At 53.9% G+C, this 15,204-nt stretch overlaps 1 protein-coding gene across 3 annotated transcripts in view; it reads left to right on the top strand.

The window, feature by feature from the left end:
• Positions 1-1,666: 1,666 nt before the first annotated feature.
• Positions 1,667-15,204, top strand: part of ACOX2 (acyl-CoA oxidase 2) — a 32,684-nt gene continuing 19,146 nt past the window's right edge. Inside the window, exons 1-12 of one of the 3 annotated variants that reach the window (XM_081819760.1) lie at positions 1,669-3,553; positions 3,814-3,909; positions 5,700-5,776; positions 5,945-6,182; positions 6,606-6,768; positions 6,985-7,136; positions 7,542-7,649; positions 9,681-9,800; positions 10,120-10,235; positions 10,872-11,044; positions 13,262-13,424; positions 14,594-14,784. In XM_081819760.1, the coding sequence (XP_081675886.1) occupies positions 3,834-3,909; positions 5,700-5,776; positions 5,945-6,182; positions 6,606-6,768; positions 6,985-7,136; positions 7,542-7,649; positions 9,681-9,800; positions 10,120-10,235; positions 10,872-11,044; positions 13,262-13,424; positions 14,594-14,784 (1,577 nt within the window). In that variant the 5' untranslated portion in view covers positions 1,669-3,553; positions 3,814-3,833. Of the gene's footprint in view, positions 3,910-5,699; positions 5,777-5,944; positions 6,183-6,605; positions 6,769-6,984; positions 7,137-7,541; positions 7,650-9,680; positions 9,801-10,119; positions 10,236-10,871; positions 11,045-13,261; positions 13,425-14,593; positions 14,785-15,204 lie in introns of all 3 variants that reach the window. The other 2 variants (XR_004072513.2, XM_081819769.1) reach the window with 2 other exon arrangements.

Here is a 15,204-nt window from a genome sequence, read left to right as displayed (position 1 = left end):
AAAAAAGAAAAGACAGCGGCCAGTGGATACCAGGGTTCACATGCCTGCCCTTGGCCCAAGACATTCCGGGAAGGAGCAAGAAGGAGAGAAACATGCATTGAGCATCTACTGTATACCTGGCAGGTCCTACCATGTGAGAGACCAGACACAAAATGCCTGGCCCTGGGGCCTAGCTCATTTCAAAGGGTGGAATTTCCTTCTCTCTCTCTCTCTCTCCCTTTTAAGGAGATCCTGACAGGTGGCCCAGCATGACTATGAGGAGTCCAGGCTGCAAAGTCAGACTTCAGACTGGGAGGCGGGGTGGCGGGGGTCCAGCTCTGCCACTTGCCAGGTAGGTATCCTCCGACAAATTATTTAACATCTCTGAGTTTCTCGTCTGTTAACTGAGGGCTCCAATAGTGCCAGCCTCATGGGTAGCTGAGAGGACAGTGTTTTTTGTTGTTGTTGTTTTGTTTTATTTTTTTAAAGATTTTACTTGTTTATTTGACAGAGAGAGAGAGAGCGAGAGAGGGAACACAAGCAGGGGGAGTGGAGGAGGGAGAAGCAGACCCCCCGCCGAGCAGGGAGCCCGATGCGGGGCTCGATCCCAGGACGCTGGGACCGTGACCCGAGCCGAAGGCAGACGCCCAACAACTGAGCCACTCAGGCGCCCTGAGGACAGTGTTAACGAACATAAAATATCTGGCAGGGTGCCTGGCTGGCTTAGTCAGAAGAGCATGTGACTCTTGATCTCGGGGTCATGAGTTTGAGCCCCACGTTGGGTGCAGAGATTACTTAAATAATTAAATTTTTTAAAATTTTTTAAAGATTTTTAAGGCATGATGCTACCATGGGGACATGGGGGGGAGGTGTGAGGCCCCTTAGTGAGCAGATACCCATCATCACAGATGGGGAGACCAAGACCTAGGGGAAGGGGGCACCTGCCCAGAGTCACCACATCTCAGAAGTCCTGCCAAAACAAGTGCTCTGGCTCTCTTGACTTCTTTCCCAACTTTGTACACATGGGGAAAGAGCAAGAAAACCAGGTTCAAATTCCAGCTTTGCATCATACGTATTGTGTGAACACCTCTCTGGGCTTGTTTCCTCTTCTGCAAAATGAGGAGGGGCATCCTACTTTCCGGTGTTGTTATGCAGGGGAGGTAAGGGGACCTATAAACATCCCCGCCCCCCACTCACAGAGACCTGGTTCCACGCTGGGTCCCACCCCGAGCAGGGCCCAATGCCCTACGGGTGCTCCAAAATATTCACTCTGGGAATGATGGTTAGAGGCATACGGGTACTAATGCTAAGCCTAAGACAAGCCAAATTTTATTTTATTTCAAGATTTTATTTATTTATTTACTTACTTATTTTAGAGAGAGACAACACCAGCGGGGTGAGGGGCAAAGGGAGAAGCAGACTCCCCACTGAGCAGGGAGCCCGACGCAGGGCTCGATCGCAGGACTCTGGGATCATGAGCTGAGCCAAAGGCAGACGTTTAACCGACTGAGCCACCTGGGTGCCCCAAGACAAGCCAAATTTTAGCACAGAAACATAGGGAAAGAGAAAAATCATTCACCTTGCAGAGCAACCCTTTCATAGAAGGACCACCTGTGGGGAGCCTTTTAAGCTCCTTGGATATTAACAATTCCTGAAGGGCAAAGGGTGAGGAGCCATCAGCAAAGATCAGGAAAGGCTGCAGAAAGACCAGGATCACTTTGGAAACCCAGCTGGGCACACAGCTTTTTGGTACAAGTAGGCCCAAAGGAATCCCCAGCTTTGAGACTGAAGGTCTGGGTCTCATGTTGAGGTATACAAGTGTGTGCAAATAGAGTGGACACACAAACACACCCACTCCCACCTTTTAAAACAATGCCAAAGCTCCAAAGTCTTCACTGTCAACCCGTGTTTATTCACTCATCCACCAAATATTTGTTGAGCACCTACCCTGGGCCTGACCCTAGTCTGGGAACAGAACTGTATTGGTGACCAAGAGCGACACAGTCCTTACTTTCATTGGTGATTTACACAAAAACCAAGAGTTAAAGAAAAAATACCCACCACTATAGTGAGTGTGCCAAGGGTGTGGTGTCTTATTCTAACACAATCAGTGTGTGGTTTTTCCATACCAACCACCAATTCCCCAACACCAATTGGGTGTTCAACAACTCAGTTCAATTCTGACACCAGCTCTTGGGGTTAGTGTAGATCCCACAGGCTTAAGGATCAGTCCCACGGGAACTGCCCCCACCTCAGACCACAGCTGCACAACCCAGGGGCCACCTCTACCTCCGACACACCAGCTATAAATTCAGGGGTTCCCACAACCCCCACCCTGGGTTCAATAACAGGCTAGAATGACTCACAGAACTCAGGAAAGCACTTTACTTACGTTTATCGGTTGACTATAAAGGATACAACTTGGGAACAGCCAACTGGAAGGGATGCAGAGGACAAGGTCTTGGGTCGGGGGAGGGACTAGAGGCAACATGGAGCTTCCCATGGTGCCCTCCCACCAGCACCTCCCTGTTTGCCAACTCTCCCCAAACCCCGTTGTTGAGGGATTTTTCCCAAGGTTTCACTACATAGGCATAATTGATTAAATCACTGGCCACTGGTGATTAGCTCAAACTGCAGCCCCTCTCCCCTCCCTGGAGGCTGGGTGGCGAGGGCGTACCGGGGAGAACTGAGATTTCCAACCGCTCTAATTAAGGCTTGATCTTTCCAGCAAGCAGTCCCCATCCTGAAGCTATCTACGGGCCCCCGGCCATAGATAAGAAAGGATATAGTCTTACCTCTCAGGAGCTTGCAAGGGTTCTTAGGGGTCCTGTGCCAGGAACTGGGGACAAAGACCAAATAGATGAGTTTTGTAATATACCACAAGGGACCAAAACTTGGAGCTAAGAAAGCAGGTCCTGGAGCTTCTGATCCAGACTGCAATGAATTCCCAAAACAGTGTGGTGAGATGAAAAGATAAAAAGGATCTGGACAGGTAGGGCCTGGGAGGCCTGGGAACAGCGGGGGCAGGAAGAGAGGGCAAGGAAGTTTTAAGTTCCAAAAAGTTATAAATTCATTAGAAGTGACTGTGAGTATCCCATCCAGGTTTTCCTGCTCATTCCTCCTGTGATGATTGTCTCCCCAGAAGCCCCCAACCCCAGCCTGGATGCTTCCCAGGGTCAGAGGTTTTTCTTTTGTTTTTTGCTTCCTGCTTAACAATATGGATTGATAACAAAGCAAATCAATGCTTCCCATACAACCTAAACCCTCACACACCTGCCCATAAATACCTCCCCAGCAGACTGCCAGTGAGAATCCGAAATGCCACCATTAAATGTCCCTCTGGGGAATTACGAAACTCTGTCATGGGGCACTCAGAAAACAGTCATAATCTCATTACAAATACCAGGTGCTTCACAGTTTACCAAGAGCTTTCCTCTATAGCCCGTGAATTACAGACAAGAGAAGGGAAGCTCAGAGAGGCAAAGTAACTCTGAGTCACATCTGGAAGGTCTGAGCCCGGGGCCTCTGGACACCAGGTGGGGGCTGTGGTGTTTGCTCGTGCTCAGGGAACCGGGTAAGCATGTTCTGGGGACCTGGGTCAGGCCCAGACAGGTGGAGAGAGGAAGAGCCAGGCGAGTCTCAGCAGTTGACACTCCCAAAGCAGTACCCCCCCAACCCCTCCCCCAACCCCAGGAAGGCCTGGGCACTGGCCCAGCAGGTCACACCCACTTGAGGGAGAAGGGGCGCACGAGAGAAAAGCAGGGAGCTCAGCCAGGGGCACCTGAGAGCTGAGAGCCTGCCAGGGACTGCCTTCAATTTTCCATGTTGTTCCAGCCCATTCGAGGGGAGGGGAAATGGGCTGGGCCACCCACAAGAAACCTAGCGCACAGCCCCAGAGGCCTACAGGCAGACACCACACCAGTGGGACAGGTGAGCTGGGCCCGGGGACAGGGGAGGGAGTGGGAGGCCGCTGAGGACCGCACCACCTCAGGCCTGACCCTCCCCGTGCTCCTAATGACTCTGAGCACTGCTTTCTTTCATTGCATGTCATTTCAACCCCTATTTACCAGACCCTGCCCGTGGGCTAGGCCCTGTGCTAAGTGTTAGCATAACTTGACAAAGGCCCCTGCGCCCTTGGAGTTTACCCTGTAGTTGGGGAGACAGCAATAAACAAGAACGTAAGTGAGTAAATTATCTTGTACGTTAGGACAAAAAGTAGAGCAGAGTGAGGGGGATTGGGAAGGCCAGGGGAGGGGCGCTTGGGGTTTTAAAGAGGGCAGTCAGGTGGGCCTCACTGAGAAGGTGATACTGAGCAGCAAAGACTTGAAGGAGGTAATGAGGGAGCCAAGAGGACACCCGGAGAAAGAGTGTTCCAGAAGAAGAGTTTGAGTCAGAGGATACAACCTGGCAGAGGTGGGGTGCGGGGGAGGCCTGGCACGTCCAGGCACAGCAAACAGGCAGCAGCAGTCGGGAGGAGTGGGGCAGGAAGACAGGAGGCCAGCTAGGTGGCCTTGCAGGGGTCCAGGGGGCAGACAAGAGGGGCTCCTTAAACGTGCCAGGCCCCTTGTCAGCACCCCCATGGCCCTGCCACCCACTCAGGGGGTATCGGTTTGCAAGCCTGCATAGAAACCCCACTCGCCGCTTGCAGCTACACGACCTTACGGAGTCTCCTTCCTTCCGTTCCTGGGCTCCCCGTAAAACGGGTAGTAAGAGTAGATATCTGTAGGGCCATGGTGGCTGCCGGCGGGAAAGACAGACCGCGTGCCTCCTGACAGCTAGATGCGTGGGATCCAAGGGACAGTGGCGCTGGCCACCCAGGCACTTGGGAGGGGCGCGTTCGAGCAAATAAGGCATTGCTCCTATTGTCTACTCTAACAGCACCCAGTGGGGCAGCAAAAGGGCACTCTGTTCCTGGGGTGGGGGGTGCTGCCGTCAGGAAGGCTCCTTGGAGGAGGTGTCCCTGGAGGCTGGGTCTCACTAGGAATGCGGGGGGAAAGCCGCAGAGGCAAAAGGGAGGAGGAGAGGGAGGGGAGGCCCCAACCTGGTGCTGGAGTAGCTGATCCAGGGCAAGGGGCAGGTGGGCAGGAGGCGGTGGATGGCGGGAAGCATGAACTCTCTCCCACAAACAGTGGGCGCCAAGGGGCAAATTCCAAGCCAGGGTGGGGACACACTGTGACTGCAGTTGAAGGGCTCGGCCTGGCAGCCAGGAGAACAGACAAGTGAGACACTGAGGCCCAGTGAGAGATGGTGGTGGCCCGGGAACAGACATGGGGATGGAACAAATGGATTTGAGATACTCAACAAATAGACGAGGCAACCTGGTAGTTGCCTTGCTGTGGGGGAACAGGGGCTTCTGAGAGTCTGAGGGTTTGCTGAAGGACACGGGTCCACTCTGGCTGCAGGGGGGCACACAGGGGTCCCAGGGGGAACACTGCCCAGGCCAGAAGCAAGCTTCCTCCCCCCAGCTCTGCGGTACCCCTCAAGGCTCACAGAAATGGGCTGAATGAGCCCAGGACTCAGGGGACCAGGTGAATGGGACCACAGGTCCCTACAGTGAGGCCCCCTGGCAGGGCCGTAACATGAGAGAGCATGTGCTCTGTGGTCAGACCCTGTCCACCTCCTGGCCGCCTCCAGCTGTGTGGCTAGAGGCCAGACATGCTCAAGGTCACCAGATATTTTTGCATGTGTGACTTGAATTGACTTTGTGAGAATTTCCCCAGGTAACCCTTGTAAGACAGGTTGCAGTGGACAGAGCTCGAGCCCTGTGATTGGATCCCATCCAAATCTCGACAAACAGGTACTGCGCTACCATTTACCGAGCAATTCCTGCATTCGTGGCCAGCCGAGTGCCCGCAGAGAAGGGGGTGGGGGTGCAGGGGCACACAAATCTTTCAGGGGAGCTGCTTTCCTACCCGGAGCAGCCCCTGGAAGATGCTCAGCTCTGGGCACTTCCTCCTGCACACAGGTTCTTAGCACCACCCAAGGCTCCGAGCAGCTAGGCCAGAAGTACCTCTCCTCCGGCAGCAGGCAGCTCCAGGCTAGGATGGGCAGCCCAGTGCACCGAGTGTCCCTGGGGGATACCTGGAGCAGGCAAGTGCACCCCAACATAGAGAGTGAGAGGTACATACAGTCCTTCAATGTGGAAAGGCTCATCAACATCCTGGATGGAGGTGCCCAGAACACTGCACTCCGGAGGAAAGTTGGTAAGAGGAAGCTGGGGAATGGAGCCTCTGCTTTGTGCCCACATGTCTTTCTTGGAAGAAGAGTCTTTCACTAGCAGTCCCACCTCAAATGACAAATCTTGCTTTCAAAATTCCACTGTTAGAGATTCATTCCTTTGGACTGTAAGGACATCTTTAACAAGTCCGTATTTCCTGAGCCCATCTGAAGGATAGAAGAGTCTTAGGCAGCAGAAGACCTAGATGCTGGTCCTTATTCTGCCACTGCATGACTTTGTAACCTTGAGCAAGTCACCTTCCCACCTCAGGTGCTCAGTCATTACATCTGTAAAATGACAATAATGTCTGACTTCCTTTCCACGTCCACAAGGCAAGAGGGTAAAAAGATCTGAAGGTGCCAGGAGCCTCACTCCAGTCTCTAAGCTCTCTGTTCTCTGTCTTTGGAAGAGAGCATCATCCACAGTGACCCGGAGTTTAGCCTCAAGGATAATTATTTCATGACCCAGAATGAACGTTATGTGGCCGCCGTTCAGAAGAAATTTCACCTCCAGATAACAGCAAAGCGCCTGGGCTGGTCGGAAAACAGTCCTGAATTCTATTACGTTTACAGGTACTCACTCCCAGGGCAGCCCCACCAGAGAGGAATTCACCTGGGATCACTTGGAAAGCCTTAACGCCATGAGCGATTTTCCCCACCTTTAAAGGCAATAGCTGTTGGGAAGCCAGGATGGCAGATGCCCCTTCCCTCCTGCACCCTGCCAGACTGACGGTACCGGGGTCCCCGTCTCTGGTGGGCTACTCAAGCACTGTGTCCTTTCCCCCCCAGAGCCCTTTCTGGAGAACTGGCCTTAAATCTACACCACGTGTTCCTGAAATCCCTCAGGAGCCTGGGCTCAGAGGAGCAGATTGCCAAATGGACCCCACTCTGCAATGAATTCCAGATCATTGCATCATATGCCCAGACAGAATTGGGACACGGTGAGCCAGGGTTTCTGCGTGCACGGTTCCAGAAAGCCCACTCACAGCCGAGGAGTCAGAGATTGTGTATTTCATATGGAAACATTCCAGCAGGTGGCAGTCAAGGGTCTCGAAGGAGGGGGTTCCTTTTTCTAATTTATACAAACACGCCGTGTGAACTAGCATGCGTGCGGCAAGGCGTTCCTTCTGGAAATGTCAGCAAGCATTCCTTGTCACGGGCTGGCCATGTGTCCCCCACACAGCCCACGGGTGAAAGACAAGAAACGCCTGTGCGTACAGCTGGGAGCTCCCCCGACTGCAGACGGGGCTGGTGCCTGGCAGCTCCAGGCCCACCAGGACGCTGCTCCCCAGGTGAGATTCCTATCCTGACCTCTTGCCTCACAAGCTCCCCTCCTTGATTCCCAGGGACGAATCTTCGGGGCCTGGAGACTGAAGCCACCTATGATGCAGCCACCCAAGAGTTTGTGGTGCATAGCCCCACGTTGACGGCCACCAAATGGTGGCCTGGGGACCGTGAGTATCCGTCCGTCCCCCCAGCCCTATCTGTCCCCAAGGAGATCAAAGTTGGACAGCAGAACAGCACCAGCTCTGAGGTCCACCAGACCGCAGACTGATTCCCTGTTCTAGGCTGGTGACCTTGAGCAAATCAGTGCAGGTTCTTGAACTTCAGGGTCTCACTCTGTCAACAGCGGGGGATGGGAAGAATTTCATCCGTGAGTGGCTGAGAGGCCCCAACTTTGGAGTAGCTGAGGAAACCACCCAACCTGTGGGGGATGAGGGCCAAGGCCTCGCTCACAGGCACCCTGCCCCCACACAGATACACACGTGCACACACACATCACATACGCACAGCCTAGTCCCAGGCACTCTCACCTCCCAAGTTAGTGATTAAGCTTGCCAATCCATCACCCAGTTCACAGATCACCGCCCCTGCTCCAGACACCCAGAAAGGCTCAGCCTCGGTCTGGCCACCGGCGCCACATTGCCTTCTGTGGCCACCAGGTGGCGACCGCACCGTGCTTCCCCCAGGCTCCGTCTTTGCCCAAGAGGGGGTCATGCCAAGGCCCTATTCCTGGGATGTGACAACATACATGTGAGGGCATGTCTGTGGCACTTGAGGACCCATTTGCTGAATGCTTCCACAGGGGGAGAAAATACAATGAATGTCAGGAGTACAACTAAGCAGAGAGAAACAGAGAGGCCAGGGACAAGCAGAGAGGGAAAAAGATTCAGACAAAAGTCAGAGAAATAAGGGATGGACAGGAGAGACAACGAGAGAGGAGAGGAAGGGAATGGATGACCGCAGTCAGAACTGCAGAGAAAAGAAACCAGCCTTGGCAATCAGACAGACTTGAAATCCCAGCTCTGCCCCCTCCGGACCGGTGACCTTGAGGGCCTCATTCGCCTCTCTGAGGCTCAGTTTCCTTATCTGGGAAATGGGGCTCATCGTACCCGCCCTACAAGAACTGGAAAGCACCAGCACAGGGTCCAGCACCACCTGGATTTAGATAAATGATAATTATCTGTATTCATTATTATTAAGTGGACGATAGAGTGATTCATTTATAGATTTTTGAGGACAGAAAAAAAAAAAAACCCTGCTCATTTTACAGTGCCTTTTGCAAAACACTGCTAGATTTGTTTGGTTCTTTGGGAGCTGTTCCCCCTCTCTGGGATCAGTGACTCTTCGAGGCCCCTGGGTTGGGGGGCAGCAATGCACACCTTTCCCTGTGATCAGGGACTGGTTTTCTCACCATGGATCCTAACATACATACCCCAGCAGCTCTGACATAAAGATCCTGTCTCCCTGATTCCAAAGAAAATGACTCAAGGGCACATACTTCAGTCAGAAGACTTGCAGAAGAACCAAATTTTTAAAGATGCCAAGCTTTCCCAGATTGTTTAATTTAGGCTATTTTCATTAAAATCCATAACCTTTGTCGGCTTTGCCTTTGAAAGGGGGAGCATCTAGAGCGTGTGGAGGGCTTTGCACCCCTCCAGATCTCCAGCCGGCTCCTTGAGCCTCCCTACCCCCTGCCTGTGTGTTATAGGCTGGTTGCTCCACATATGTGACATTTAGACAGAAACCCCTGCACCTCCAGCCACCAAATAGCTGTCCATAAAGCTCTCCAACACAGACACTCATACTAAAGCTCTCAAGACTGTTCCAGTCATTTCCAAGGATGAGTCAAGGCCATGTGAGCCACGGGGTATCCTGAAAAAGCATCGCTTTGTTGCCCAGGATGTTACCTCTCCTCTGCCTGGCCCTCCCTGCCCTGGGTAACCCCCCTGGGAAATAGCTGTACCCTTCAGGCTCCTTGTGCATCCTCCCCTGACCCGACCATTTGAGGCAGATCAAACAATCCCCATCCTGGCTTCACAGGGTGCCCTGCCCTTCCCCGTGCCACCACACTGGTCCTCCTCACCCATTTCAGACTGGACCCACATGCAGGTTCCTGATAGGGAGAGTTAGCCTGCCTGCTCCATACACCAGGGTCTCCTACACCAGAGATCATGCTGGGCCTCTCCTCTCTCTGCCTTCAGTGGGACGGTCAGCCACCCACACCTTGGTCCAGGCCCAGCTGATCTGCTCAGGAGCCCGACAGGGCATGCACGCCTTCATTGTGCCCATCCGGAGCCTCCAGGACCACACCCCACTGCCAGGTAAGCCCACGTGGCTCCTAGGACCACTGCCAGGAAGAGAGCCCACCAGGCCTCCCTATCCTGAGGCCCCAAGGTAATGGGAGAAGCTGGGACATGTCTCCCTTGGGCAGGGAGGAGTCCAGTTGGGTAGACCTGGTGCTAACTGGCTGGGTGAACTTGAGCAAGATTCAGCACCTGTCTGACCTCAGCTGAAGAACAGGTGTAATAATCCCACGTGACAGGCTGCTGTGAGGCTTGGGGGAGCTAGAACGTGGGTGGGGGGTACCCGGCACACGAGAGCACTTGGCTCACAGACGTTCCCATCTCCATCTCCTTCTAGGAGTCACCGTTGGAGACATCGGGCCCAAGATGGGCTTTGACCACATAGACCACGGCTTCCTGCGACTGGACCACGTGCGGGTCCCTAGGGAGAACATGCTGAGTCGCTTTGCACAGGTGGGAGTCCTGGGAAGTCTTGCTAGCTGCAGACTGCTGCTGGCTCTGGGTCTTCCCCCAAAGAGCAGAGTTTGGGGCACCCCACCCCCACCCCAAAGAGCCTCTGGTATCCCACAGATCTGGGTAAAGCCCCAGTTTGGGAGCTGTGTGACCTTGGGCAAGTCACTTGATCTCTCTGAGCCTCAGAGTTCTCAGGGGTAAATGCTCAGAGCTTCGTGGGATGGTAGAGCAGTCATAGGGTAGGGGGGCAAAGCGATGTGAGAGAAGGGAAGGCCTGAGGGTGACATGCATATTCACCTACAGTGAGGCCTAGACAAGCAGTCACTGACCAGACACCAGCCAAGTGCTGGAGGAAGGTCTGGAGGTCCCCAGGCATTCCCTCTAGCTATGGATTTGGAGGAGGTCCTGGGTGTCCCCGGAGAGGAGCTGTGAACCCAGGCACTTGAGAAGTGACTGTTCAGCAGAAAGCACAGGTGTGTTAAGAGCCAGTGTGCTCTGGCGGGCGGTCAGCCACCTGCTCCCGGTGAGCGGTCTGAGGGCCGTGTGCCTGGAGGGGATGGAAGCCCACAGTCATGGGTGTAGGACAGGCTGGGGAGCCCTGGCTCAGGCCCGGCACACCCGTCTCTGGTCCACCAGGTCTTGCCAGACGGCACCTACGTCAAGCTCGGAACGTTGCAGACCAACTACTTTTCCATGGTGGTGCTGCGGGTGGATCTGCTCCTGGGCGAGATCATCCCCCTGCTGCAGAAGGCCTGTGTCATCGCCATCCGCTACTCAGTCATCCGCCGCCAATCCAGCATCCGGCCCAGGCAAGGGGCACCCGCCGGCTGACCACGACAGACAGGGCTCCCTCTCCATCCCACAGTGCCTGTCCCCTGATGCCACCCCTCTGCCCGAGTGGGCCCTGTCTATGGGGTCTCCGTCAGGCTCCCTCGAACCCTGGCTGGTCTACCGCCTGACCTGTGTCGGTCAGGGCCTGGGTTTCTGTGTGATCATGGGTCTTTGACCCTGTACCATCAGATCTGTCTGTCCGAGTCCAGCTGAGCTGTGACTGGCTGGGTGTGTCTGGGTCGTCAGCTGGTTGCCAAAAGGTGGGTGACTGTGGCTCTTGAGCTCGGTCAGGGTGTGAGCGATCGTGTCTGGGAAAGCCCAGCCGTCACACTGGACGGTGCACGGCTGAAGCTGGTTCTGTCCGGCTGTGGCTGTCAGCATCCCCATGTGGGGCATGTCCAAGTCTGGACCATTTTGTTCGCATGTGGCTGCATCCAGCGGATGCTCCCTCTGCTCCACGGGACTGAATAGCTGACTGTACTCTCTGTTGTTGTTTGAATATTTATTTAAGTAATCTTCACACCCAATGTGGGGCTTGGACTCATGACCCTGAGATCAAGTTCCGCATGCTCCTCCCACCGAGCCCGCCAGGCACCGCCGTACTCTCTGTTTTTTACTGTGTGTTATGTGCACCCACTCGTGTGCATGCCTGTGTAAACACACGCGCGGTTTCCAGCAAATGAAAATACAGGCTACCAGTTAAATTTGAATTTTGGGTAAACAGCAAATAATATTTTAGGATAAATATGCCCCCAATGGAGACATGCAGCCAGGATGTCGCAGCGAGGAGCTGAGCATAAGGTGCTAGTGTGGGAAAAGAGGGTCGAGTCCTGACTGACTGAGGGATGGACTTTAGCCCGGCAGTTCTTGTCCCAACTCTGCTTAAGTGACCCTGGGCAAGTCTTTTGCCCGCTCAGGGCCTCTGTTTCCTCCCCTGGAATGTGAAGAGAGAACTTCCAGTCTAAGAATCCGGTGATGCTTTATGCCGTGGGCTCAAGGATCCAGGAGTCTAATGCAAAATGGACTGAGGGTCAGATGCCGGACAGACCTGGGGGACACACAGCTGGGCCGCGTGCCAGCCGTGGGAGCTTAGGCAAGTTGCGCCACCTCTTTGTCCCTCAGTGTCCTCACCCGCAACACAGGCATGACAGGAGCACTCTTTCAGGGCAGTGTGGAGAGTGAAATGCAACGAAGCAAGCCAGGCCCAGAGCCCGGGGTCCCTTTCCTCTGGCAAACCCAGGGCACCGCGACTGGCCTGGGCTTCAGATTCCCCCTGCTGAGGGACTCTTCTCCGGAGGACAGGGGTGCTGGGGAAAAGGTGCTGCTGCTGAAGTCCCATCCAGAGCCCAGTTTTCTGGGTTCCACAAGTGTCCCAAGGATGGTTATGATAGTGTGTGTCTGAGGCACCTTGGTGTCTCAGTCTGTTAAGCATCCAACTCTTGGTCCCGGCTCAGGTCATGATCTCAGGGTCATGGGGTTGAGCCCCGTGTTGGGCTCTGCACTCAGCGGGGAGTCTGCTTGGGATTCTCTCTCCTCTCCCTCTGCCCCTCCCCCCACCAATAATAAATAAATGAGGAACTGCTGACCTAAGATTCTCCCCAACAGCCATGGGAGGCTTCTCACAGTCACGCTTTCTTTTAATCCACAAATTGTTACTCTGGTCCCCTTCGAGCTGGACACAGTCTCAGGCACTGCAGACATAGCAATGGACAAGGCCGTCCCTGCCTTGGGATTCCGTCAGACCCAAGTTCACATCCTCAGAATTACTGATTAGACTTGATGTACCCCCCAGCACATACTATGTGCACCTGGACAGTGAAAGGTCCGGTTTCAAATCATCAGGGGTACAAGACCACAAGCCCTCACTTGAAATCCTTGGGACCAAATGTGTTGGAATTCAGAACTTTCCAGATGTTGGTAGGATAATATGGTGCACAGGCTGTGATTTTGTAGACGTCCCCCGTAAGGGGCAGCACCTATCGGCAAACCTGTCAATATTTCTACAGAGAAATGTGTGGATATTCATGTTAGATGGAATTTTAAGATTATTACTAACCTCATGTCAGTTCAGGTCAAGTTTTGCAGTGAGTTATAAAAAACGATCAGTTTTTAAGTCTTTTTTTGGTCCTGGGGATATGGGAAGGTGGAGGGAGCAGGTAGCAATCTTCTAAACCTTCTGCTTTTCCTCCCCTCAGCGACCCAGAGGCAAAAATCCTGGACTACCAGACGCAGCAGCAGAAACTCTTCCCTCAGCTGGCCACAGCCTATGCATTCCATTTCCTGGCGAGCGGCCTCCTAGAGTTCTTACGTAGCTCCTACGATGCCATTCTCAACAAAGACTTCAGCCACCTGCCGGAGGTATCTACTGTCTGGGGGGCGGTTGGGGGGTGGCCGGAGCTGGGAAGGTGGCTGAGATTGTTCTGCCCACTGGGAAGCAGCCCCACTCCTGTTCCCATGGACTCCTTTTACTCCCTCCCCCCAGCCTTCCAATATCCCCAGGGCACCCAGGGCGAACTGTACCCCGACATATAAATCCACCTACATCTGGCCTCCAGAAAGCTCCAAAAATGCTAGAGGGAATAATCACACATTATACATAGAACACAGGAGCACAATCCCTGGTGTGTATGTGAAACCTAAAAAGCTCTGAAATATTACAGAAAAATTACAAATTACACATTTGGTGGCATGGTAGGACCTGAATTGATCTGATTTATCCCACTGGATGTGTATACATTTTGCAGCAGAAATACTAATGAGTTTGATCACTAAAGCTGCCCCAGACTTTTCTGGGTATTATATATAATCTGCCTTCAATGCCCTGCTTTAGCTTTCTAAAATTCAAAAAAATACTGATTCCGAAACACATCCAGCCACAAGGGCCTCAGATGAAGGATTATGCACTTAGATATACACTAAGGTTTCGTCCACCAGACCCTGTGCTTTATAAGTAAGCACTGCTTCATCAATCCCCAATTGTGCCACTGGCCTCATTTATATTCCCATTTTACAGATTAGGAAAGTGAAGCACAGAGAGATTAAGGAACATGACCTTCCTCCCAAGGACTCAAGAGTCTGAAAGATGGGTAAGGGCTTTCAAGAACCGAAAGCTCTAACCAGGTCTGCTGCCTGGCAGCCCCTCCTGCAGCCCAGGCCAGTGGGTTGATGGTGGACCTCCACGGTCACAGGCCAGCTCTCCAAAAACTCCACTTGCCAGCAAAGTCCGTAACTCCTAAATGATGGTGAGCCCAATCCAGGAAGCACCCTCTTCCCGAGATCCTGGAGACACTGGCCTGGTCAGTTTTCCTTTGTTTTTACTGCCCTGCAGCTACGTTGCCTCATCGTATGACCTTGGGCAGGTCACGTAACATCTCTGAGTCTCAGCCTTCTGGTTCGTAAAGTTGCAAGCCGAGGAGATCACTCTTACTCACAGGGTTGTCATGGGCATACAGCAGGTGCTCAATGAGCGGGAAGCATGGTTGCTCCTGGAGGGACTCCTTACTCATCCTGATGCCCTGTCCTTGCAGCTTCACGCACTGAGTGCAGGAATCAAGGCCATGACGTCAGACTTGTGCCTCCAGGGGACTGAGCTGTGCCGCCAAGCCTGTGGTGGCCACGGCTACTCGAAGCTGAGCGGCCTGCCCTCACTGGTCAGCAGAGTGACAGCCTCCTGCACCTATGAGGGTGACAACACCGTGCTCTACCTTCAGACAGCCAGGTAAGGCCCCTGCGTGGGCTGAAGCAGCGCCCGATGCCCACGGCCGGAACAGGCACCTGGCAACGCCACATGGAGACCAACCGACACGCACAGTCTGTCTCCAGTCCATCCGGAGCTTTTCGCGGGCGGGACAAGAGCACAGCTTTCCCTTGCTTCACATTCTTTAGGGGCTCCCCACAGCTCATGGGAAAACCACTGCACCTGCCCTGCGGGGTCCTTGCGGCTTGCCCCACCCCCCTCCCCGCCTCCCTTCCCATCGTGCTCTCCCTTCCCCTGGGGCTGGACACGGTTCCTCTTTCCCATCACTGGCTCCCGCTAGCTTCCCTCCCCTGAATGCTCTGTCCCAGCCTGCGGGGCCGGCTGTAGGCAGCTCCTCTCATCCCTCAGGTCCCCACTTAGATGCCCACCCTGACTGAACAC

This window comes from Leptonychotes weddellii, chromosome 1 (genome assembly GCF_054177405.1).
Source record: "Leptonychotes weddellii isolate Sample4059 chromosome 1, ASM5417740v2, whole genome shotgun sequence".
Classification (NCBI taxonomy): domain Eukaryota; kingdom Metazoa; phylum Chordata; class Mammalia; order Carnivora; family Phocidae; genus Leptonychotes; species Leptonychotes weddellii.
The sequence above is the reverse complement of the archived record's forward strand: the minus strand, read 5'-3'. Positions and strand labels throughout refer to the sequence as shown.